Here is a 27,875-nt window from a genome sequence, read left to right as displayed (position 1 = left end):
CTGAGTTTGTGATCAGTCGTCTAAGTAGTTCAGTTAATTAGCACGATTCGAAATAATAGGATTAAAAATGCTATTTCCTCTGACAACAAACGTGATGTATAAATCTCATATTTAATATCCGTGAACGCCGTTCAGAGAAACAGGAGACACAAACAGATCCTCGTCTCTTTGCCTCAGAAGACTCTGCATTGTCCTTTTGGTCCTGAATCTATTCACTTTTAACCTTGAAGGCCTTATAAAAGGTCAAAGTCATTAACTTTGACCTTTCCCCATTTACGAGCATTCAGACCAAGCCTTTCATTACGATCACAGATAAGCAACAATTTATGACAAGTTCCTCGGTGACATCCAACCCTGTACTTATGTACTTATGACAGGAATGACAGCTGCTTTGTTACACTGCAGGAAACCAGGAGCTCAACTCACAGCAGTTTATATCCAATCTATTCAATCTATCACTTCCTTTCACACAGGAGGGGGGGGGGGGGCTCTTAGAAAACACAGAGGTGTGGTCCATTCATGCTTCATCACCTGAGAGCTTTTGTCCACCTGGCTAGATAAACAGTGAGGCTGCCTGCAGACCTGAACACAGTCACAACTCACATTCAAGCACTTTCCAAGCATTTCAAGGTGCATTTCCATGCTTTTCCAGCCCCTTCCAGCTGTGGTAAACTCCATCTTTGTATCAATCCAATGGTCAGTATTCAGTCTACTTATTATGTCACTTGTTCATCACATTAAATGAGATGTTATTGTCCTCTAAACAACCAACATGATGTTTGGAGACAGCTTTTTACAGAAGGACAAGTGGCCACACACACACACACACACACACACACACACACACACACACACACACACACACACACACACACACACACACACACACACACACACACACACACACACACACACACACACACACACACACACACACACGTATGTGTTTATATAATAAAAAGTCAACATGCATGTTATGAGTGTTTATGTTAAACTGTCGCACATTAAACGCTGAGTGAAGCCTGATTGGCTGGCTGTCGTCGGGCCGATGAAGGCCCGGCGGGTCGAACCCTCCGGAGAGCCTCTCACCGTCCCTTTGTCTCTCTAAATAGAACGAGCTGTGTGTGTTTGATCACTCATCCGTCCGGGATCCTCACTCGCCTGTTAGGTAACACCACAACACACCTGCAGCAACGGGGTGTGTGTGTGTGTGTGTGTGAGGGGTCTGTACATCCAGGCATGAATTTTTCATGCACATGGCCATCCCTGGGATTTATTTTGCATCGTGTTTCATCACATGAAGGCTGCAGAACACACACACACAAACAAACACACACACACACACATACACGGCGCGGTTAGAAATAAAGCATGTGACAGCGTATCATATTTCTGCGATGTGAACACGGCCAATGTGATACGTTTGCGTGGGCATGAATGTTAAAACGTGTACACTGACTTTTCCCCGGGGAGGTGCTACACACACACACACACACACACACATATGTTCTGCTGCACTAACGTGGAAAATGAAACTAGGACTCGTTGGGATACCAAGCAGCAACCTCCAGTTCTGAGAAGTGAAGCCAATACTGAAGTGCCTCAAACTGTCATTGTCTCTGCTGGCCACCAGGGGGCGACTCCTCTCTGGTTGTATAGAAGTCTATGAGAAAATGGTCCTACTTCTCTCTGCTGGCCACCAGGGGGCGACTCCTCTCTGGTTGTATAGAAGTCTATGAGAAAATGGTCCTACTTCTCTCTGCTGGCCACCAGGGGGCGACTCCTCTCTGGTTGTATAGAAGTCTATGAGAAAATGGTCCTACTTCTCTCTGCTGGCCACCAGGGGGCGACTCCTCTCTGGTTGTATAGAAGTCTATGAGAAAATGGTCCTACTTCTCTCTGCTGGCCACCAGGGGGCGACTCCTCTCTGGTTGTATAGAAGTCTATGAGAAAATGGTCCTACTTCTCTCTGCTGGCCACCAGGGGGCGACTCCTCTCTGGTTGTATAGAAGTCTATGAGAAAATGGTCCTACTTCTCTCTTGATGTATTATCTCAGTAAACATTGTGAACATGAGTTTATGGTCTCAATCTCTAGTTTCAAGTCTTCTTCAATCCAGCATGATGTTCATTTAGTACATTATGGTCCATTTAGAGTCCACCAGACCAGAAAGCAGGGGATGCTTTAGGGGGCGGGGCTTACCTGCTGATTGACAGGTCCATTTGGATGCTAGGTCTAGATTGTGAGCGAGATCGTTCCCAACAGTAGAAATCTCAATTAGAAGCCACAAAGTCTCAGAGTATTTGTTATTATAAAGTTATTTGAATAGGGATAAAAAACAAATCCTTTAACGTTGGTTGTGAAGTGAGCCGTGTCGTGGTTAGATTGAATTAAGAAACCTCACACACCCCGTTTCTGTGAGAGGATGCCAGAAAGACACGTGTGTGTGTGTGTGTGTGTGTGTTAGTCAGTATGACCTCATACATTCTATTACAAACACACACAACTTGCAGTTAAAAGACAAGTTGCAAAAATATATGAGATTAAAAAATACATGAAATGCTGCACGCAATCGAGATATTTTCTGCAATGAGTGCAAGTGTAAGACTGTGTTTATGTGTCTCCATGACAACGTCTCCATGACAACTGGTTGTGCTCGTCACCTGGCACGGTGTCAGTCCTAATTAGACCTGTGATTCTCATGGAGGAGAGTTTTCCTGTCTGTCACAACGCTGTTTAAACAGAGTTCTGTTTCCTGGAGACGCTTTAACACGGCTTTAAACTAAATAAAATAAAAAAGTTCAGACTCTCCAACTAATCACGGGCTTCCTCCACCTTCTCCATACTCAAATCCAAGCACTTTCCAAGCACTTCCAGGTGCATTTCCATGCTTTTCCAGCACCTTCCAGCTGTGGTAAACTCCATATTTGTATCAATCCAATGGTCAGTATTCAGTCTACTTATTATGTCACTTGTTCATCACATTAAATGAGATGTTATTGTCCTCTAAACAACCAACATGATGTTTGGAGACAGCTTTTTACAGAAGGACCACAAATGAAAGGAAAACTAATTCCACTAACAGATCCACAGAAATATAATCACCAACTATTTTCATCATCTGTTCATCATCAAAAGTCATTTTTCATAAAGAAATGTCACGCTGTTTTCAGTCCCTTTTCAGCACTTTTCAAACCTTGAAAACACCACACTAACATTCACGCTCCTGTAGAAGTCACGGATGTATTTTATTTAAGGAGGACCATGAATCAGTTGCCAATTTGCCAAGGTGGTTGCCAGCGGTAACCGTCACTGCTGAGCCCTGCCTGGTGATTGGTGTCTAATTAAAACACAATGGTTTACGAGCCATAATAGCAACTATATTTGAGAAAGTGGAATCACCAGCCAGAATGCTACTAGTCTCTAGAGAACTGGATCTGTGGATCCCCCACCCCTCCAAATCCACAGAACATGGAAACCATTGCATGCTGGGTGTTGGTGGGAGATACTATCCAAGCTTAGCTCATCTTCCTGTACATCGGTTGTATTTCCTTGTTTCCCACACACACACACACACACCCCCCCAGCAGCAGGGCTGGTGGGAGGATTCCTGGGAGGGCGGTGTCCTGAAGGTGTGTCAGCTCCTAAACAGGAAGCTACAGGTCTATTTCTGTCTGCTGTGAAGCTGCTGTGGAAAACACACCAGCATGGGTTCGATGCTCGCTGCAGCAGCTTGTTCCCAGCCACTCATGTGGACTCGTCAGCCGTTAACGGCCGTTAGAGCCGTTAACGGCCGTTAGAGCCGTTAACGCGTCGGTGCGGTCTGCTGAGCATCGGCGTTCCACAGTCATAACTCTCTGAACGCTCCGTCAGTGTGTGGCAGAAATAAAGGGAAACACATGAATGAAGGCATGTGTGGCGAGGTTTACCAACACTAATAATAATAATAATAATAATAATAATAATACGGCTGCAGTCAGCTGGAAAGGCTAGAGAATGATTTGATACTTAAATAATAATGAATGGTATGAAGTGCAGGAGGACCGGAGCAGTCAGGGATCTAACCTCCGACTAGAAGACGACCCCTCGACCTCTGAGCCACACTCACAGCCAGAGTGGACCAGCATGCACCTGTCCATATTCATACATGGACATGCGTTACAAACTAAACGATGAGGCTAGTTGTTAGAAGAAACATTGAAATATGCAGATTCCGATGACTTGATGCTCAGGTTTTAAAATATGAATATATATATATATATAAATATATGGAGGAGGTTTGCTGTTGGGGAGCCTCAGACCGGATGAACAAAGAGCCACATGTGTGATGGTGTGAAACCTGATCCTCTATGTGATGTGGTCTACTCCGCCAGCTGAACGCCTCCTGACAAGTCTGATCTGTTAATTACCAGTTGGGTTCCTACCTGCTGTCACACAGCAGCAGCTGCACCCAAAGGTGCTGCCTGGTGTGTGTGTGTGTGTGTGTGTGTGTGATGCCAGCTCCTGATGATTGTTTTGACAGTATCCACTTTGTTGCTAATTGCCTTTTTGTGTCCGCCGTGTAACTCGACTATTATGGAAATACTCAGCTGTGATCCAACGAGATGACAAGGAAGCGTCCGGGAGGAATGTTTTAACTCTTTTGATGATATATCTGATATTTATAGGTCTTTATTTAACATTAGAAACACTAAGCTGAGACATAAAAGCACATGTCACCATGCAACACACTTATTTGTGGTTCTTTGTGGAACTTCTTGGAGATATTAATGTTGTATAAATCAATAAATGGAGGGAGATTTGATTTCATTGTTTCATCATCAATAAGATATGAGAATCAGCTGTTGAGGTGAGGATGTGGACATGAAGAGGAGTCACAGGTTTGATGCCGGACCTCCTGAAAGCGTGATTCCATCCATTTCTCAGGATTTCAGCCTGTCGACAGATGAACTTCTTACCTGAGCAGAGCCGTCCTCGGCGTGTCCCGCTGCGTCTGCTGGTCCTGGTTTTGAGGGGAGCTGGATCCTGGAGGACTCGGAGTCGGGGCGGAGGCTGACGGAGGAAGGGTTGAGGAGGAGGAGGGAGGAGGAGTCTGGCTCAGTCGGTTCTTGCCGCCTCGTAGAAGATGGAGGGACTTGACTCTGAGGGGCGGGGCGAGGCGGTGGTTGCTACGGCGACCGGCCACCTTGCCAGCCGGTCCCGTAGCCGCCCTCTTCAAGGTCTGCTCACATCTGGAAACGAAACCACCAAGAGTTACAGTCCCTCTGAATGAAGAGTTTAATGCTTTGAGAATTATGGTGGCTTATTTGGGGTCATTGAAGGTCAAATAGATGTTTAAACTGAGCCAACATTCAGAGAAAAAACAGTCATGAATCCACGAGAACGAAGTTGCAGATTTCCAAGGTTATAAAGTCATATAATTACAAGAAAACATTTGGTGAGGTCGTCCACACGGCAAGTGAATGTTTGACTTTATGATATCGGAAATTTGCGACCTTTTTTCTCGTTCATTTGCAACACAAATAGTCGTGCAGTCCAACCTGCGTGAGTAATGCGATGAACACACCTGTAACACTGGTTGGTTCAGGAAATAACAGCAAGCCTTGTGGGAAATTATCAAGTCGGTTCAAAAGGCTCGTGTCCAAGTGGGATCATGAGTCACCGGCGTTAAAGTCCAAGTCATGTGACGGGAGTTCTTACCTCTAAAAGGTTGTCAGTTGATCAAAAGTACTACAATGAAGTACTACAACACATTGCTGAACTACTGACCCACAACATTACAACTCTGGCAGAAGTATCGGGAGGTTTTTACAAATACTGCAACCAAGAAGAGTCACTGAGTTGAATTAAAAACATAAAAAGGAGTCAGCTGGCACACTCGTCTCCATGGTTACGCCTATGGAGGCAACACCTCCTGTTAGGTTAAGATGCAATAGTGGACTAGCTGCTGGACTGGGACTGGACTAGACCTGGAGGCCCAGGTCTGTTGGGAAGCCAACGTACAGTATAATATAACGGCTGGGTTGTGACCTGACGGATCTCTATGTGAGGCTGATTCTGGGATTTCAAAGCCGTAGGGGGTCACTTTTGGTCCAGGATACGTGCTGGAAAGAGAGGGGTTAAAAGGCTGCTGATGTATGATGTCATTTCCTGGTTTTAACACAAGCCCTGGTTCAATCTGTAGTGGACCAGCCCTGGTGTACAGGACTCATCTAGACCTGGACCGGGAGGGGTTTCAGAGCATTCCCCCTGCTGTTCCCCCTTCGGGGTCTTGTCTCCCGGTCTCTTAACAAATTCAACATGTCGGACAATAACGGGAACAGAGGACGAGCGGAGGAGAGAGTAGAGGGAGATATGTGACGTGGTCCTGGTATAACATACAAGTGGCCGTGGTATTCAGGCAGCGTGACCCTGAGCCCTGAACTCTGACCCCTCTGAAGGAGGATCCACAGAGCAGAGCCTGAGTGGCAGCCCTCTTAGCCCCGTCAAATAACTTTAATCAATTACAGGCTAAATAGTATCTGCAGCTGAAATGGGATTCAGGGTTCCTCCACCTTCTCCAGAGTCAAATTCAAGCACTTTCCAAGCAGCACTTTTCAATCCCTGAAAACACCACACTAACATTCAAGGGTTTTCAGGGATTTCCAGCACCGTACAAACCTGGAAAAAACAAATATCCATGCGTTTCTCCTCCTGTCTAATCATTTGTTTTCACCAGCATCTGTCTTGGTCCTCGACCACCAGTTTACCAGCGATTACAATAATCCTGCGTGACCTCTGACCCCGAGTGACCCGAGGCCCGGTTCAAACAACCTGCAGCACCGAACACAAAGACTAAGTCTGTGAGGAATGACGAGTACACACACACACTCTAACACCAGAGTGACAGCCTTTAGGTTTGAAACAAACCCGACATCCCGACGAGAGGATTAGGGGACGGTTGTGAGATTCTGAGTGCTGCTGGAGGAGAAATAAGAAACAATAAACCGAAGACGAGGAGGAACAACACCACTTTACTGAGTAAACAACGGAGTTCATGGAAGTGTGTGACTGGAGGAGGACGGATGAAACAGCATCTATATGTTTATACTACACACATTGTGTGGTATTAGAATCAGTTCCTGTGTTTTTAACCAAGTTACAGATATAAACAGATAGATAACTAAAGACTAACATAATGTAATCTGGGCACCAGATATCAGGACCCAACATGTCCAATCAGTAACTGATTGTTTTATGTGAATGAGAGCGTGAATTTAAAGATGAAAAACGGACTTATTGGATAAGAACAATAGGAGTTGATGCACATGGAACCATTAAAATGCTTCAAGCTGAGGGTCAGATGATCAGCGTCCAGCTGATAAATAATAATATCTAGCTGTAGTTTGTGACTGAATCATGTCCATGCGGTTGAAATGGGTGTTTGGTGATTAGTCCGTGTTGACGAGGTTGTGAGTGGAAACGGTCCTACGATCAGTGAATGGGAGTTTACAGAGAGAGAGCAGGATGTAAACTGATTGGGTTTGATAGTAAACACTGCCGTGGAGTATCTGACTGTGTGGTACGGGGGGGCTGGAGGGTGCATGTGTTCATGTCGGAGCTAAAACAAACACTTCAGGAAGGAGCTGACGCCCGCGACTGCAGCCATGCTTAACCTCGTCCTCACCCGTCACTTCTCCCAGCGCCGTCCGTCACAGTGACATCACTGCCCCGGGCCCCGCCCCTCTGCTGGCTCCGCCTCCTGGATCTGATCTGAAAGAGAAGATTAAATGATTGAGAGGGGTAATATTTGGTGGTCGCTCCAGTCAATGTGACGAGATGCTCCCAGATGGATTTCTATCACATGAACAGGAAGGAAAAGCAAAGTGGAAGAGACTGTTTTCTCCCAACAGACACATAAATATAAATATACATATATGTAACTATAGGTTGGAGGCTCTCAGTGGATCTACAGAAACACACTGTGTCGGGGAGGGAGTCTCCACATGCCCTCCTGCAGACCACACACTGCTGACGGAGCACATTGGAAGACTTCCTTCTGTGTCATTAACATTGTGGAGCTATGAATCAACATTAAGAGCTCTTCTTCTAGTTGCACAACCAAAACAAGCAGCGAGAGGTGAAGAGTCTCCCGAGGACGGAGGGAGTTACCCAACACACCTGCTGTGTTCTTACAGAGAGGTTTCACCTCCTTCCACGCCAGTCAAACTGTCGCTTTAAGAGCCAGCATTCAACAAAGAGAGCTGAGATGAGTTAAATCACTCATATGACGACATAAACCCAACACCATGACAAGCATCGTTCTCCAGTTCAACTTCCCAGACAGAGTGAACAGAGGTCATGATTAACTAAATTAAAATATAAAACCAGCGTTACCTGGGGTTGTGTTAGTGAACAGAGGACTTATGTTTATGGTTATCCTGTGGAGGTCAGGATTAACTAAATTAAACCAGCGTTACCTGGGGTTGTGTTAGTGAAGCGGAGGTCCGGGTCCTGGACCCCCGTCCTGGTGCAGGACTACGCTGTCTGGTCTTGGCCTGTGTTTGAGACGCCTTCCCATCAGCCTTCTGTTTACCCAGAATGCACCGCTGGGCCAGACGCATCACCCGGCTCAGGATGCTTTTCGCTCCGGGAACCGAGTCTGAGGGTAGAAAACACCAGCGAGTCGGTATGGTGGTTCCACTTCTGGTGTCCAAGTCACTTCAACACACATCACTGTTTAACACACATTAGAGGTCTGAGTATCCAGAGACCACCATGTGATGAGGCTGCAGGAACAAAGCCAGTTATCATTCCTTTACAGGCCTGTGTGTGTGTGTGTGTGTGTGTGTGTGTGTGTGTGTGTGTGTGTGAGTGTGTGTGTCCTTGTCACACACACATTCATGTTATCGGTGCTCACCATGTTGACTCGGGGGGCAGAGTGTGCTGCTTAGACAAGCTGGGAACACAAAGACCCTCTTGTACAATCTGTGTTTGTGTGCAAGCACGCGGGCTCAGCCAATCACAGGCCAGGACGCCGCCGCGTTCAATCACAGGGGGGAGCGTGGCGCTTAAAAGGGTCGGTGACAGAAATAATACATTCAACACTCATTTAGCTTTAAAGAGATAACTTCAAACGTGTTGCATTGACTCTTTTTATGGTTATCAATCTTAAATAACACGAGCTGATCAGATTAGATTTGTGCTTTTAATTTCTAAATGATAAACTCATTAAATGTTACTATTCTTGTGTGCTTGTGTGTAATGTGCTTCTTCCTAAACGTCGTCATGGAGACGAGTAGAGGGCTCAACAACAGTGAGAGGATTTCAAACCCATTCATTTGTGAGCTCTAAGTACAAAACGTGTACATTTACTGTGTTATTTGTAACAATAACAACCACTCTGGGGAATAACCCGGGAAAGAAACACAGCACAGGGGAAATAAAAACTCCCTGATATTCCAGGAATTCCCTGACCCGTGGTGGGAAACCTTGACTATTTGTTAAAATGACACATGATGGTTTGTATTGGTGTGTTCTATTTCTAAACAATCCTTTAAAGTTTATGTGTATAGCTTCAAGGATATCGAATGAACGTATTTAAAACCAGTATTTTATTTGTATGAACTCCACCGTGAACGAAGTACGACGACTACAGCGGAATGAAGCGGTTCTGTCCGAATCCAAACTCACTTGGAGGTTTACTGTGTGATTAAACGGGGCTCGAGCCAGGCTTGTTAAACCCCTTTGACTGGAGGCAGTAAAGCACAGATGATTAACGGCGGCAGCAGAAACCGGAAGCATGTTCTCACTGAACAATGGAGGCTGCGTTTAACGTATCATTTAGAGTCTTGGTTCTTTCAGCCAAAGACAAGCAATTGAGTTAAATTATTACGGAGGATTGTGTGGTGAAAGGGCTGAGACTTAATGCACCGCGATGCAGGTTCCTACAGGTCGTCTCCAGGCAGACCTGCCCCGTGTTGAACCTGCTGACATGATTTACTGCCACATCTATTCTCCTGTATGAGCCGCTCAGGCTGAGATATATGGACGTGGGAGGTTCAGACCTGTTACTAATGCTGCCCCCCCACAAGAAACCTGTAGAATGAGACCAATGTTAGAAATGTAGAGGGACACAAGTAGAGGCAAAGCATGCAAACACTCACCTTTCTCACTCATCTTCTCTCCTGCTGAAGGTGACGATGCGTCCTCGCTGTCCTGACCTCCGTCCACCGGGGGCGCCGGTGCAGCCGCCGGCTCTTCACACGCTTCTGAAAGAGACGGAGCGCCGCAAATTAACCACGATCCGTTGTCGAACGGTTGGAGGTCAGGTTGCATTGTGGGAAATATAGGCCCCAGGCATGGATGAGTCAGACTGTGATAGAAACACTGTAGTAAATAGGTGGAGTTTTAAGATATTTAAAATGTATTTAAAATAAAAATGGATATGAAACTGTCTTAATATAACACGGTTTCTCTACTTATAAAAGAGATATGTCATCATAGTGACGTCACCCGTTGGTTTGTGGATTTGATAATAGTGAAAGGAAGTGACCATATTTGGACTGTGGAGGAGCGACGGGTGGATCTGATTAAGCAGCAACCTTTACTGGATCTGGATCCATGTGGATTCTGGTGTGAAGCTGCTAACAAATTTCCATCCATCCATCCATCCATCCATTGTCTTCCGCTTATCCGGGACCGGGTCGCGGGGGCAGCTACCTGAGCATGGACGCCCAGACTACTCTCTCCCCGGACACTTCCCCTAGCTCCTCCGGGAGGACCCCAAGGCGTTTCCAGGCCAGCCGGGTGACATAGTCACTCCAGCGTGTCCTGGGTCTTCCTCGGGGTCTCCTCCCGGTGGGGCATGCCTGGAACACCTCCCGAGGGAGGCGTCCAGGGGGCATCCGATACAGATGCCCGAGCCACCTCAACTGGCTCCTCTCGATGTGGAGGAGCAGCGCCTCTACTCCGAGCTCCTCCCGTGTGACGGAGCTCCTCACCCTATCTCTAAGGGAGCGCCCCGCCACCCTGCGGAGGAAGCTAAACAAAGTTAGCTTCATAATTCAAGGTTCAACTTTACAGCTAAGTGTTAAAGTCATCATAGTAGCTAACTAGCATTGGTAGCATGGTAGGGACCTGTCAATCAGCCCCGCCCCCTGGCCTCTAAATGGACCTATCAATAGACTTCTATACAAGTCGCCCCCTGGTGGCCAGCAGAGAGAAGTAGGACCATTTTCTCATAGACTTCTATACAACCAGAGAGGAGTCGCCCCCTGGTGGCCAGCAGAGAGAAGTAGGACCATTTTCTCATAGACTTCTATACAACCAGAGAGGAGTCGCCCCCTGGTGGCCAGCAGAGAGAAGTAGGACCATTTTCTCATAGACTTCTATACAACCAGAGAGGAGTCGCCCCCTGGTGGCCAGCAGAGAGAAGTAGGACCATTTTCTCATAGACTTCTATACAACCAGAGAGGAGTCGCCCCCTGGTGGCCAGCAGAGAGAAGTAGGACCATTTTCTCATAGACTTCTATACAACCAGAGAGGAGTCGCCCCCTGGTGGCCAGCAGAGATGGTAACTCACGCTGGTGGGTCGGGTGATGTTACGTACAACAGAAGCTGGGTTCAACAGTAAATACTGGACCCGAGCTGACATCACTGGTCCGGTGTCTGGGTTTCCTCACCCTGCGGGTGTCATGTGGGAGGCCGGGAGCTGATGCTGACTTCTAATTTGTTTTTAAGGATCGGGCTGCTACCAAACAGGAAGAGCCCATGGTAAAGTGCAGTGTCTCGGGGCCTAATGCGAGGTCTGTGCAGAGTCCCGAGCAGGGTCATCTTTGATGTTAAAACAACTCCATTTCCCAGACACACCCTCCCCCCTCACCTCCTATAGCCCATGGCTCTCTCCCTCTTCCTCATGTCTCCTCTTCCTTCCCTCCGATCCATCTCCATCATTGTCAAACATCAGTTAAGGAGACGTTCCCTCTAGAGCAGCATCAAACCCCCGGCGTGTCCCGGCGTGTCTCCGCTTCGCCACCCAGACACTCGCTCCAGAACAACATGCAGCATTTTAAACACATTAACGGGACAAATTAGTGAAGTAGGTCGGCCTGATACCCCCCCCCCCCCCTGCTGACTCCACATATTACAAAATTAATCTTAAATATTAGCATGGCCTGATTTATTGAGTTCAGCTCCGTTCAGAAGCAGCAGCTGTCTTCATCCTCACAAACACAGAAGAACCCCGCTGACAGGAATCCTGACATCATAGGTCGATATTCTGTATATATCTATATATATATCTATCTATCTATCAGGAACCCGTGAACGTGGACCCACATTAGGGTCGTGAGGTCACACTGAGTCACCCTGCCGGATGATGATTTACTCAAAGTCTACAATCTGGGAGGTCTCGCTTCTCGGTGATGTCGTCCAAATTACCAGAAGTTTGGCAGCAGGAGGTGAAGTTACGACATGGAATATAAAACCCAAGGTGAGGTCATCATACAGACGTAAAAGTCCAATATTGACAGGTGATTGAGTGATTGATTATGTTTCTTATTATCGCTCCAGAAAAGGTTTGTTTGGGTAACTCATGGATCAGATATGATCCTCCTTTAACCGACTACACCTCCTTTTCAGACGGTTTTCTTCCCTTTTTTGGCTGCCAAAGGTGGGGAGACCTACGCTCATGACTGCACCTGAATGCATCCTGTGGAGACGTGGCGAGGAGGACTGAAGCGGTGCAGGACTCGGGGTTAGGATCCAACAGAACCCGTTTGTGCGCCGTGTCGTCAGACCGGTTGTGTGAAGAATGAAAGACGGAGGTAACAGAAGTTCAAACCCTCCTCTCGTCTGCATGGAGGGAAGTCATGTCCGATACAAAACCCCTCATCGGAGATCGGAAAGGCATGGGAGGAAGGGCTCCTCTGCTCTAATACACTGGCTTTAACAACACAAGTTGTTTCAATTCATTAGAATTCAATTAAATCTGCCTCCGTGGCAGAAGTGATCCGTCTTGGATCCTGTTGGGCCTAAGTTAACGTCCGCTTCCAAACAAGCGTGGTTTGTTGTCACTCAAGTTCTTCTGGACTAAACGTCTTCCAATAAAAATGTTTTGGAGTTATCACCACAACAACATGCTCAGGTACTTCATACAGCTGATGCCAAGATAAAGCTTTAGACAAACACTTTAATGATAGATTAGAAACGTTCTCATGCAGTAATGGCAGGCTTGAAGACGCCACTATGACATGACACGGCGTCTCGTCGGTCTAAGACCAACTATTGGCTGGACTGTCGGCATGGTAACGCTGGTCAGAAGTTCCATTGGTCCAGACTGAAATTTTAATGTAACCAAACCTTCAGGTCCCTTCAGATCTACAGACGAGTGTATATATATATATATATATATATATATATATATATATATATATATATATATATATATATATATACACACACACACGACGACCACGGATCATTACGTCATTCACAGACAGACAGGCTTATGAAAACAAGTGATGTAACCACGGTAACACAATGATGAAGTCACTCCGAGCTATTAAACCCAAACACGCGGTCTAAATCAGGGTTGTGAATGTCAGCCGCGGGGTTTCTCTGTGACTCAGCGATATAATGAGAAGGTATGAATGACAGTGTGTGTTTTTCTGCCCACTCTCTCCCCCGGGTTCAGATGACAGAGCACTCTGCTGATTCCTCAGTGTCCAGGCATTAATGCTGATGACACGCAGCCTTTTGAAGGTTGTGTTTTGGTGCGTTTGAAGCGTCTGACACACCTGTACCCGGATCAGCGAGTCCTGGTGGGAGGCCGGACTCAGCAGATCCCGTCAGCTCCCTGACTCGGCTCTGTGGCCGCTTTGAAGTGCTGATGGTTTACGGAGGGGGGGAGGGGTGTGAGGTAGGCAGACCTGCAATCTCTACAGGATACAGACCTGAGATCAGGTGAGGTTCTCAAGTTTGAGAACTTCAATAACATCCAACTAAGATAGCACTTAAGTAAAAACTCTTTATTATGCAGAATGACCCATTCCAGAATTATGTGCATGATTGGATGATAATTACTGATGGGTTCATATGCTCTGTGTTTAGATATTACTTGACTTATGGAGGGGAGTGAGGAGAAAAGTTGTGGACCTGAGGGTCAAGGGTCATTTAAAGCTTGAGGCAGAGTGTAACTGACAGTTTGTGTCCCGGTACAGAACAATGGAGAGCCGGTCCAGGTGTTTGTTATTCTGTCCTACTGGACGGGACTCTGGTCGGCCTCCGTCGGCCCACGTCCTTCCTCTGCTCACTGATTGGTCACACAACACAAAGGAGCGTTTAACCTTCACTACCAGCTGCAGTCTGCAGAGAGATAAAGGAACGCGGCAGGGAAAGGAAGGCTTACATCAGATAAGTGGACGAGAGGGAAAGCCGAGACCAGCTCTGATGACTGAATGTTGTCACACTGCTGGATTTAATACGTGTGGAGTAAAAGCAAGAAAACTCAGAATCAGGCCAGAGAGACGTGAGGCCGAGGAGGTTAAAGGTTAAAGAAACAGCAGCGTTGTCGGGAACGGAGCCAAGAAGTCCCAAATAAAGCAAAGTTAATGCAGGAAAACGACAACGTTGCAGAGGAGCAGTGATCAGACGACGTGGAAGACGTTCTTAGTCCTCAGCTCAGTGTTTCCTGAGGCTCTCTGCTTTGGGGGTAAACTCTCACATTTACCACATTTAATAGTTCATTTAAATATTCATCAGCGACTATTTAAATTCCAGATGAACCTTCACATCGGCATGAATCAGATCCACGGTACAGAACTCATTTAAAGATGTAGTGCCATCTAGTGGTGCAGTTGCCTCAGACTGAATGCCCCTCCCTTTCCAAGCGTGTCGGAGATTTACTCCAGCTTTACTACGGTACTACAGCGGTATGAACCCAAAATAAACTGATTTTGCTGCGATTATTTGGAATAAACGAATGATAAAAATATGCCAAATTAACGACTATACTACGTGGAGTGTTGCTAGCTATGCTAACGTTGTCCATCCTCTCGGCTTACATATGGCAGCTACATTATTGGTTGTACTTTAGGTGGTCTATGGTAAATATGTTCTCTGTAAATATAAATATAATCTATTCATTTTAACGACTATATATGTGAAGTCACGTTGCACTTTGCGAAGTCACCACTAGAGGGAACTTATACCAGCGTTGAATGGGGACACTGGTACATTTTGGAGGTTTTCACCCTCATCTTGGTGTGAGCTACAGAAAGTGAATCATTTTAAAAGCCTGAATATGAACACTGAATGTTTTTGTCTGTAACATTTCTGTCTTGTGCTTTGGAGAATAAAGGTTAAATCAAAGTGGACGTCCCGTGAACAGGAAGGAGGAGGAGGCCTGTGGGAGAAAGCTGGTGGAGAAGGGGATAATGGAAGGAGTGGGCCTGATCCCCGCTGACCTGTGAGGTTTGACCCCTACCACACCCTGTCATTCAGAGCCGCCCTCTAAATACGCCTTGAGGCCCTACTGCAAGGTCAAAGGTCACTCCCAGAGGGCAAAAGGTCCAGCGAGGGCCGGGATGGAAAGTTGGGGATGAACACGCGACGGCGATTTAATACTCTCAGGACAGGAAGCAGAGGGAAGGATTGAGTCTAGATTTGCTGCGTCATGGTTAAACAGAACAACGAGTCGACAGATTGTGTTTATTTAACCAGCTTCATACCGACGACAACAATGGAATAATTACCTGTTTCTTCATTACTTTTTGTTGTTTTATTTCACTTTAAACGTCCAACATTGTTCTGATCTATCATCGTATCGTCTCTGGCTGCCTCTGATTGGACGTTGTAACCAGGAAGCGGTGAGATAAACAACGCCTGGTTAATGTTGTGGATGGTTAGTGAAAGTACAGATTGCATTAGTGGCATTATTATGACTATGTTGTGTTGTTAATTCTAATATCTGTATCTGAAGTTGGTACAACTTGTACAGGAGGCTGAATGTTGTGTGTGTTCGTCCCAAGGACTCGTCGGAGACAGGAATAGATGACGTGAGGTGACTATCTCGGGGTTGTGTGATGCAACGTGACAGAATCTGGGTAGAAATGTTGACTTCTGGAACTATTTGTTTGCTTTGCTGCAGTAAAACTTCACACATCTAACAAGTAAAGATGCAGATTTCACCAGAAGTAGAGTAGATGGTGAAGTCTGCACCATGAACACACACACACACACACACACACACACACCAGTTATACAGTAATACACACATGCTCCAGGACCACCACGGGGGTCCACAGTGAGGCGGTAAACTAGGGCGAGAGGAAGCAGGAAAGCCTCACGGGTCGGCCGCGGGGGGAAAGCGTGGAGGGGCTCGGTACTGCGGGATGCCAGCCAGCGCTGCTTTCTTTTCTCCTCTCATTAGCACCTCCTCCTCCTCCTCCTGTACCTGCGGCCTCGCAGCCCGTCATCCAACACGTTTACACACAAATCCCAAATAATTCATTCTCCTCCTAATTTCATCTAATTAAGGGCCGCATGCAAACAAGCCTGAATCCCAACCAGCTGTCTGCTTTCAGTCTAATGAGGCGAGCTGAGGACACGCCGAGCATCGCTCTCTCTCACTGAAGAGCTTCCTCTCTTTACCTCGTCTCTGTTACGACTTCACCACTCCTCGTTTCCACGGGAACGCTCCGTCATCGCAGCGTGAACGCCGAGACGACGGTCAAACTACGCTTCAACATCACAAACTAAAAGCAGGAAATAGTAAATTCACCACCATCAACTTGTAGTGTTGGATCCGTGATAAAAACTTATTTCCTCCCATTCAAGTACAAATACTTTACTCTACTGAAGTAGAACTATCAGGTATCTGTTCTGTATTTGAGTATTTATTTTTCTGACAACTTTTTACTTTACTTTAAACTAACATCTGTACTTTCTACTCTTCACATTCACTAAACAGGCTTACTTGATTATTATTGTATTATTAATATGACACCAGATTCAGTTAGCCTTGTAGAAATACAACATTCATAGGGATACTTTTACTACTTTGACATACATTTTTGAACATGAGTATCTGTACTTCTACTTGAGAATATGAAGTATCTGTACTTCTACTTGAGTATATGAAGTATCTGTACTTCTACTTGAGAATATGAAGTATCTGTACTTCTACTTGAGTATATGAAGTATCTGTACTTCTACTTGAGAATATGAAGTATCTGTACTTCTACTTGAGTATATAAAGTATCTGTACTTCTACTTGAGAATATGAAGTATCTGTACTTCTACTTGAGTATATGAAGTATCTGTACTTCTACTTGAGAATATGAAGTATCTGTACTTCTACTTGAGTATATAAAGTATCTGTACTTCTACTTGAGAATATGAAGTATCTGTACTTCTACTTGAGTATATAAAGTATCTGTACTTCTACTTGAGTATATAAAGTATCTGTACTTCTACTTGAGTATATAAAGTATCTGTACTTCTACTTGAGTATATAAAGTATCTGTACTTCTACTTGAGTATATAAAGTATCTGTACTTCTACTTGAGAATATAAAGTATCTGTACTTCTACTTGAGTATATGAAGTATCTGTACTTCTACTTGAGTATATAAAGTATACTATTGACTCCGACAGCAACATTTCTAAAGAAGGTTTTCTCCCAGAATCATGACTTTATGATACTAAGTGAGAGTGCTACACAGGAAGAAGCTCCACATCTGGAAACGAGGAGCGAACACCAACATGTGACCTGCCGTCTGACTGAAAGCTTGTTGGAGACACGACAACGCGCTGGAGACGACCACCAGACGAGCCTCTGGGGCTTTAACCCACCTCCTGCAACCGGCTCGACAACTTCAAGTTGAACAAAGGAAACTTACACAACACACAAGTATCTGGGTCAGAGTCGGTGGACGGTACACAAGGTACACCAGTAACGACCCCGCCGCCCCACGGGAGCTAAAGGCGAGGTTGTGCAGAAGTGGATTCACCATCCTGGACTTTCCAGGACCTTCCAGTGCATACGGAGCCACATGTGTGATGGGAGTGAGCCGGTTAACGGTGTGCAGCTAATGGTGCTCGTGAAGGTCCCGCTGACCACGCAGGTGTTTAATGAGGGTGTGGGGGTCAGCCTTGGGCTCAGAGGGTGTGGGGGTCCGCCTCGGGCTCAGAGAGCAGGTGGCATTCCTCTGCTGCCAGCTCACAGAATGGAGATGGAGATTACTCCCAACCTTACTAGAAAGCAAGTCCGACTGAGGGGTCATAGGTAGGCCAGGGCCTCCGGCTCAGCAGCCTGATCCAGGTTAGGAGGGGGACATTCTTCTGGGACTAAGAGTGACCTCAAGACCACAAGACCAGAAGAAAGAGGATTCAGAGATTTTCCACCACGTCCGTATATATATATGTGTGTATATATATATATATATGTGTGTACACACACACACACACACATAATGTTTCTAAGACTGCAAACTGGGATTGGACAACCAGGCTGTTGTCTAAACACAGGCTCATCTAATGTGACTGGAATCAAACACGTCATCAGCATCATATCATCCAAGGTGACTTCCACTGATCAATAGCTCTATTACACTGTGTCCACTTTGAAATGTGTTTATTCTTTGATTTCCTTCGGAGGCACTCGAGTATGTGAAGGTCGAGAGGAAAACAGATAAATACTGGAAGAATCAGCCAGCATTATTTCTATGAGTGTTCTATGTAAAATGAATGCAGTTAGGTTGATTTACTTTGGCTTGACTTTGATGTGGAGGCCATCTATTAGCTGTGTAACCTCAGCTGGACTCAGAGGAACTTATCACTGTTGATGTCGGCTCAGTCACCTGTGACCTGTGACCTGTGTGTGTGTGACCCCGGTGCACTGATCCCCCGGGGGCCGACAGCAGTGTTACACCTTCTGTAGGTCGTAAACTCCACAGTGTGACCCTTGGAACAGCCTTGGTTGCTGCGTAATCTGCTTTTGTGTGTGTGTGTGTGTGTGTGTGTGTGTGTGTGGTCGCTCCGGATCTGAACCGTGGACAATTCCTCCCGACCCTCCTTTATAACCCGACCTCGTTTGTTCCAATGCATCCATCTTCCATAACTTTACAGCTTAGTGTTAAAGCCATCTTAGTAGCTAACTAGCATTAGTAGCCAACTGTCAATCAGCAGGTAAGCCCCGCCCCCTAAAGCATCCCCTGCTACAACCAAAGAGGAGTCGCCCCCTGGTGGCCAGCAGGGAGAACGACAGTTGAAGGCACTTCAGCTTTGGCTTCACTTGGCAGAAACAAGAGGTTGCCACCTATAAATACAACCTAACGAAGCACCTGGTCCCCCTGCTGGTCCGATGCATGAATACATGACACGGCACCAATACCACGGTCATTGTTCATATGTGACATCATACCAGAAACCCTCAGCGTTAATCTGGTATGTTTGAAAGCAGCGGCGGCTGTGGAAGGTCCCTCAGCAGCGCTGAACGAGGTGAACGCTGAGTCATGGCTCTGAGGCTCGGGCAGCAGCCGGACAGGAAGGAAACAGAGTCGGTATCACGGGACGCTGGCATCTGCTACCACACCAGAGGAGTCATGGGAAAAAGAAGACGTAAGAGGGCAGGAGAGGAAACAACGGAGGGGAGGAGAGGGTGAGGAGAGGGGGGTGAGTAGGGGAAAGGAAAGGGGGAGGAGGGAAGACAATAGGAATAAAAGAGGAGCCGTGGAAGGACATCTACCTGCTCTCCTCTCAGCCTGACTCAGCATAATCACATCCAACTTTGTCCTTTATTGCTGACTCAGCCTGCTGTTGGAAGGGGGGGGGGACCCCACTGTCACAACAATATCATTCACAACAGGGCAACGCAACCTTTCCAGTCTCTTGATTGCTTCATTTAAAAACAATTGTATGAGGCCATCGTTGCAAATCAATGAGCACGGCTGATTTATGAAATTAATTTGAGGGGTTTTTTCGTATTAATGTGATGAAGTACATGGATTAGTGAGCTCAATGGGGTTTTAATTTGCCCTCAGGCCAAACAGGAAGAGCCCAGGTGGAGCTGATAACAATGACTCTTAAAGGGCCACGCCACCAATTCACCATTCGCCCTCCTCTGACTTTGCTGTAGATATCGACCTGCATGCCAACTCTCTTAAATTGCACCATCTTGCCGTCGTCCACATCCCATCGGGTGACGTCACCACGCCTTGTACACAGTCTATGTTCCATCCATATTACTCAGCCAATGCAAGTTTCACATTGAAACGTATGCATTCCTGACTTGGAGACTCGTTATCTGGGCCATGTTGTGCTGGTGAAACAAAGGAAGGACACAAAGCTGCTGCAGGCTCTCAAGTAAGAAATCAAATCACTAGAAAATGGGTAAATCCAGCCTCGCCCACATTAGAAGATTGGCATGAAATAATTCTGGAAATGTTCACAATGGAGAAGCTGACTGACTCCTTGAGGATTCAGAGAGACAATTTCTACCAGATCTGAAATAAGTGGATTGACTTTATATCCCCAATCCGACTTCATCCTTCTTATATCATCACAGACATAAAGCTGGACAAATGGCAGTAAGACATAAGAAAATTGCTGTTGAAACCTATAATGGGAATGGTTCTAGGTATGTAGATAGGGCCCATGTGGGCCTCTGTAAAGGGTTGGAAGTGGAAGGGCTGACATAAATGTATTGTGCTTCTGGAAGTGGAGATGGAGGTCTGTAAGGCGGCCTGTAGTTGGAATTACTGCCCGCAAGGATTTCAAATCTTACTCTATGCCAAAAAAAAAAGAAAATATCTTGTTTTTCACGTTTTTAAAAAGAAAAAAAGTATTTCTGTGTCATTTCTTTGAAAGAAAGTGAAAAAGTGATAGGAATTGGTGCCCTAAGGTGGTTTTTGTCGAGTCAATTATGTTGTGATAGCAGAGAAAATCACCAATTAGCCTCAATCAACGGCCTCTATGTTTAGAAGCAGCCTTGTGAGCGCTGCTGGCTACATGGATGTTCTGAACGCTTAATGAGAAAGTGAAACACAAGATCTGTAACAGCATCATCACGCCGCCGGGCATCAGTGACGGGGGGGGGATCGACAGGCAGCGAATGAATCAGCTCGTTTCCCCGGCTGCCTAGACAGTCTGACAAGCCAGCAAATAAGGATGAGTCATCCTGACTCACACACACACACTCCCACACACACACTCCCACACACACACACACTCCCACACACAGGTGGGCATACATACACGGACACAAGGCTGATGGATTATTCCAGCCTCAAACTGTCCTGAATGGAAACTCCTCATGCTCTCTGATTCTTCTGCCCTGTTCGCAAATACACTCTTACTTACCCCACACACACACACACACACACACACACACACACACACACACACACACACACACACACACACACACACACACACACACACACACACACACACACACACACACACACACACACACACACACACACACACACACACACACACGGTTTGCATTCCACTCTTTTGTGAAGATGACTCTCCGGCGGTGAGGGGTTTCCAGATCTGGAGGAGCTGATATGTGAACAACCTTCAAAAGATAAAAAGCCCCTTTGATCTGTCATAGTTGTTGTAGTGGACACACACACACACACACACACACACACACACACACACACACACACACAGTTACATGAACTTCATCATCAGTTGAGATTGTCAGCTGATGCCGCAGCCAAAGTACAAGCAGGTTTTTTCCAGGTCCATCTATTGTCGCGGAGGCAGAACGCCAACATGTCTGAACAGATTTAAGGAACTATTTCTCTTGGTGCTAATTGTTGTTTAGAGGACAGACAGTGATTTTATCAGCTTAAGAACGTCCACTTCCTTCATGTATCTCCCCATAAGACACATTCTTCAGCTAGAACCTAATTCTGTGGGAAACCTTGTCCTTCTTCTGTTACAGCGTTCTCAGGAACAACTGGAGATGTTTCCCCCCGAGGTCCACCGATCCCCATGAGATCAGAGAACAGTGTGTGTGTGTGTGTGTGTAACGAGATCAGCATGTAAGGTTAAGTGATGGAGCCTGAGTGAGTTACTCCAGTCAGAGCGACTGTGTGTGAGCGGTCCCCCGTGTCCCTCTGCATTATTAGCTTCTGCTAAAGAACGACGGCTTGTGTGTGTGTGTGTGTGTGTGTGTGTGTGTGTGTGTGTGTGTGTGTGGTACCTGTGTTGGGTCCGTGGTGGCTCTCGTCCAGCAGCAGACTGTTCATACATTTAAGCTCCCAGTCTTGGACCTCGGTTTTCCACAGGGCCGGAACCAACACAGCGTACTGGGCTCTGTAGATGGAAGGGGGGGTGTACGATGGGGGGCCAATTTCACACACATGAAAAAATAAATAAATTAGGTTGGGAAAGTAACAAAAACAACAAAAACAACAACAACAACAACAGGAACTGTATATAAGAAGTGGACATAGTTTGGCTTTAAAAAGTTACCGTCTAGAAATTTTGGCAACTAATGGGTGGATCTGATGAACACAAGCGGCAGAGCGGCACCCTTACTGGATCTGGATCCAAGTGGATTCTGGTGTGAAGCTGCTAACAAAGTTAGCTTCATAATTCAAGGTCAACTTTAGAGCTAACTAGCATTGGTAGCGTGGTAGCGACTTGTCAAGCACCCCCTGCTTTCTGGTCTGGTGGACTCTAAATGGACCATAATGTACTAAATGAACATCATGCTGGATTGAAGAAGACTTGAAACTAGAGATTGAGACCATAAACTCATGTTTACAATGTTTACTGAGATAATACATCAAGAGAGAAGTAGGACCATTTTCTCATAGACTTCTATACAACCAGAGAGGAGTCGCCCCCTGGTGGCCAGCAGAGAGAAGTAGGACCATTTTCTCATAGACTTCTATACAACCAGAGAGGAGTCGCCCCCTGGTGGCCAGCAGAGAGAAGTAGGACCATTTTCTCATAGACTTCTATACAACCAGAAAGGAGTCGCCCCCTGGTGGCCAGCAGAGAGAAGTAGGACCATTTTCTCATAGACTTCTATACAACCAGAGAGGAGTCGCCCCCTGGTGGCCAGCAGAGAGAAGTAGGACCATTTTCTCATAGACTTCTATACAACCAGAAAGGAGTCGCCCCCTGGTGGCCAGCAGAGAGAAGTAGGACCATTTTCTCATAGACTTCTATACAACCAGAGAGGAGTCGCCCCCTGGTGGCCAGCAGAGAGAAGTAGGACCATTTTCTCATAGACTTCTATACAACCAGAGAGGAGTCGCCCCCTGGTGGCCAGCAGAGAGAAGTAGGACCATTTTCTCATAGACTTCTATACAACCAGAGAGGAGTCGCCCCCTGGTGGCCAGCAGAGAGAAGTAGGACCATTTTCTCTTAGACTTCTATAGAAGCAGCTTCCAGCTTTGCCCGTCTCAAACCAATGTTCCAGTTTCCGTGGGGGAAGGCTCCACCAGAGAAGACAGACGTGGTGTTGTATAAAAATGTGTATCATGTCAGAAGCAGAAAGAACACAAGCTGAGCGCTCCTCAGTCTGAATGCTTTGGGGCATGTTTGAAAGAGATGAGGGGGAAAAACCCCAAAGCCGTCTTGTCAGTGTGAAGCAAACAAATGATGTGTGGACGCCTCCAGCTGGACGAGGGTGTCAGTGTGTCAACGAGGACAAACGAATGAAAGGGGGGGGGGGGAGGTTTATGGGAATTGGGAGTGAGTGGGATGATGGTATAGAGGGGGAGACGGGCCTGGACACTGGTGATTTGGACACTAAAAGGAGAGACAATGAGAGAGAGGTGGTGTGGGATCATCACGACTTTAAATGGCCAATCAATTAAAAACAACATTATGTGGAGAATCCTACTGTCGGTTTTCATTTGTATTTTGTTTGTTGTAAAAACAAAGTGCACATTAAATGACACAGACATTGTGCTGAAGCACTGAAAAACCTTCATTTGTGAATTCCTTACAATTTTGTTCCTGACGACAGCACTAAAAGTTATGGAGTCACCAAAGTGTTTCCAGAGAATGTTATTGCAGACATGAAGTGGCTCTAAAGCCCTACATTTATATCCTAGTGGTGCTACAGGAGTCAGTACTCCCCTCCAGTATTTAGAATAGAACTTTTAAAGTGGAGCTGAAATGAAAAATGCCTGTTTAACCCTTTTAGATCCAGGAATATGAATACAGGATGAGCAGTAGACGATGGATGGACATCCATCAGACGGTTGTTGAGATATGTCAGCCTGGACAGAAGTAAATCCATAGAGCCACACTACCACTAGGTAGTATATATACATGACTCACAGCTGATCCACCCTGCTGGTGAACCGCGGACCGGGGGAAGAACGTGTGAAGCTGCTGTCTGAGGGCCTGTCCACACGAAAACGTTTTCAGTGCGTAAACACAGAAGTCTTGTGCGTTTCGCCCTGCCGTCCATATGGATCCGGCGTTTCCGCGATGTGAAAACGCACTTTTTTGAAACCAGCTCTCAGGGTGGAAAAGAAAAAAACGGCACCCCTCCGTTTCGTGATCGTTTTCGTGTGGACGACACGACACAACAACAACAACGGGGGCCTCCGTGCTCGTAGCAGATATTCTGCTCGTCTGTACGACGGCGTATCAGGGCCGCTGTATGAAAAAAAAAACGGAGCCGAGAGGGGGGCGATATTCCGGGGGAAAAGCTACTTTATTACGATGCTAACAAACAGCCGCTAGCTAACTTCCCATGAATGTAGGCATTTATTTGTCTAATTAATTCATCCCAACGTGTGACAACGCCTCGTCAAGGTCCTTAGGGTGACGGCTGTTGGTGCTTATTGTTGGTTTTATTTATACGGGCCAAATTGTCATCTTATGGGTGTGTATTGATCGGGTGGTCGGGTGGAGATTAGCTGTAACTCTCACGTGTTGCCATAGCAACGGCAAACATCCGGTCAAGCTCCGTCTCTTCTTCTGCGTTTTTGTAGCAGAAACAGCGCCGCATAAGGGCCTGGAATATGTACTACAGCGCGCTGAGTCGTTTTCAGTGGATTCGTCTGGACGCAGATTTTCTTGAAACGACGCCAAGGCAAAACGGAGAAAACAAGTTAGTTTTGCTTCGTCTGGACGGCCCCTGAGTCCGGGGGTCTTTGTTGTAACCCTGAGAGAGCTGACGGCTGACTGACAGACCAGCAGAGACCTCCTCACACAGGAGATGGATGAGACTACTCAACCCACCATTAATCAGGACGGCCTTGACGGGTGCATGACGTCCATTCAGAGCTCCTTCAGGAACATTCAGAGAGGTTGAAGATCCTCTTCACTGTCAGCCCCTCCCCCGGTTCTTTCACAGTGGCTTCCCAGCGTAAGGGGATCCCGCCTTGGGAGACAGCCGGTCCACTTAGACTTGACTCCTGACCAGGCCTTCGTAATGATGCCAAGCAGGCAACAAGGACTTCTCAATGAGACGGTGGTGGCAAGCTGCCCGCTGAGAACCGGAGCTGGACCAGAACAGGACCGGGAGGTTCACACGTGGATCACAATGTGGCCTCTCTCTGCCCGGACCCGTCTGCTGTTAACAGGGGTCCAAAGTCAAATTCAAGCACTTTCCAAGCATTTCCAGGTGCATTTCCATGCTTTTCCAGCCCCTTCCAGCTGTGGTAAACTCCATATTTGTATCAATCCAATGGTCAGTATTCAGTCTACTTATTCTGTCACTTGTTCATCACATTAAATGAGATGTTATTGTCCTCTAAACAACCAACATGATGTTTGGAGACAGCTTTTTACAGAAGGACCACAAATGAAAAGAAAACTAATTCCACTAACAGATCCACAGAAATATAATCACCAACTATCTTCATCATCTGTTCATCATCAAAAGGCATTTTTCATAAAGAAATGTCAGAAAATGCTGTTTTCAGTCCCTCAGATATGGAGATCTTCTTTTCTCTGTTCTATCATAGATGTCATCACATACAACACACATTTATACACCTTTATTCTACATCCAAGACCTTTTCAGACCTGGAAAACACCACACTAAAATTCAAGTGTTTTCAAGGATTTCCAGCCCCCGTCCCAACCCTGTGTTAAGTGGGTGTAAAGCTTTTTTTTTTAAATGAAGTGAACACTTTGTCCTTGATAATCCACTTTGCAAGTCATCGGTGCGTACCTACCCCCCCCCGGCGCATGATAAAGTGCTTTATCACGGCCTGTGACACGGCATCGACCTCACAGATCTCCGTCCAAGGTGAACAAGCGGAGGTCCGACCCGCGGGGCCGATTCCCCACGACAAGTACGTACGAGTGTGAAATCTAAGAGTTAAATGGAGCTTATCTGTTAATACAAATATGATAAACGGGACAACTGTGCACCAGTCACACACACACACACACACACACACACACACACACACACACACACACACACACACACACACACACACACACACACACACACACACACACACACACACACACACACACACACACACACACACACACACACACACACACACACACACACACACACACACACACACACACACACACAGAGGCTGTATACACAAACCCGCTGACCCGGCCCGGTTGCCATAACTACGGCTCCGTGTCAACAAACATGTCTGCCTGTGACCTTTGTATTCAGCGTGCTGGGCGACGCGGAGGGAAGGCACGGATTTAGCATGAAGGATGTTTAGTCCAAAACAACGAGGACTCGGCTTCTTCCCGGGAACGCTCGGTGTCTAAATACGTCTGATTCATATTCATGAGGCGCCCGCGGCTTCATTCAGGATCTGAAACACATTCATGAGGCCGGCTGGAGATCCTTCATGACAACTCCAACTAGATGAGAATGAAGCTGGTTCATCACACACTCAGCAGACACACAAGTCCACATTTTCCTGGCGGATTTTTGAGTCAGACTGATCTATAGTATTAATGCTATTAAATATATATATATTTAATGATATAAAATGGTATTAGTAGTTTTGGTTATGTTTTATACGTTTCTGAGTTTGGAAGTTAAACATCATAATTACCTCTAATATCGATATTTTACAAGATTACATTTGAACACATTGTGATAGTACAATAGTCACTTTTACTGAGTAGAGCTTGAACGCACCATAATGCGAATTGATTCAACCTCCGTTAAATGTTAGCTTCTTCACTCACATCGACAGGTACACAGACAGGTCCTCACACACAGACAGGTACAGGTCGTCACACACAGACAGGTCGTCACACACAGACAGGTCGTCACACAGACAGGTCCTCACACACAGACAGGTCCTCACACACAGACAGGTCCTCACACACAGACAGGTACAGGTCCTCACACAGACAGGTACTCACAGGTCGACAGGTACTCGGAGCAGCAGTGGTAAGACGGCTCCCTGGTCGTCCAGGTCCATCAGTCGCGGCTCCAGCAGCTGAACGATGGTCAGAGCGGTTCGGAACAGAGCCGCCAGGCCTGAGGAGCAAACACCATGTTACAGTCAACACGGGTTAAACTGCTTATAGTAATAGATTACTATCCTCTCAGCGAGGTAAACCTGCACCCAGTAATAGATTACTGTCAGCAAAGACTCTGTTGGTGTCATACCGTGCAGGATGATGAGATCCCAGACAGCCAGGACAGAGTCCCAGCAGGGCAGGGATGTGAAGAGGGTCAGGAACCAGGGCATCACAAAGTGGACTGACAGGACCCCCAGGGACTCCTGCATGGGGGGGAACAGGGAGGGTGGATCCGGCTCAACCAAACATGTATTCATGACTGGTTTCTCTGCCACGTTCAGTGTCAACTACACCACAGGACTGTCACCATTCATGCTTGCACCGATTGTGCTGTGAGCACTGTTGGCTGCTAGCTGCCGGCCCAGCCGTTGCCATGTTGAGA

General features: G+C 46.5%; 1 protein-coding gene across 1 annotated transcript in view; it reads right to left on the bottom strand.

The window, feature by feature from the left end:
* Nucleotides 1-27,875, bottom strand: part of LOC311018412 (uncharacterized protein) — a 37,423-nt gene that overhangs the window by 4,297 nt on the left and 5,251 nt on the right. The window contains exons 8-14 of the mRNA XM_084017372.1: nucleotides 27,582-27,696; nucleotides 27,332-27,449; nucleotides 22,200-22,312; nucleotides 10,145-10,249; nucleotides 8,459-8,640; nucleotides 7,666-7,751; nucleotides 4,958-5,230 (exon numbers count right to left, since the gene is read on the bottom strand). Of these exons, the coding sequence (XP_083873498.1) occupies nucleotides 4,958-5,230; nucleotides 7,666-7,751; nucleotides 8,459-8,640; nucleotides 10,145-10,249; nucleotides 22,200-22,312; nucleotides 27,332-27,449; nucleotides 27,582-27,696 (992 nt within the window). The remainder of the gene's footprint in view (nucleotides 1-4,957; nucleotides 5,231-7,665; nucleotides 7,752-8,458; nucleotides 8,641-10,144; nucleotides 10,250-22,199; nucleotides 22,313-27,331; nucleotides 27,450-27,581; nucleotides 27,697-27,875) is intronic.

The sequence above is a fragment of the Eutrigla gurnardus genome (genome assembly GCF_963514095.1).
Source record: "Eutrigla gurnardus genome assembly, chromosome: 9".
NCBI classification, from domain to species: domain Eukaryota; kingdom Metazoa; phylum Chordata; class Actinopteri; order Perciformes; family Triglidae; genus Eutrigla; species Eutrigla gurnardus.
This window is presented reverse-complemented; position numbering and strand designations above follow the sequence as displayed.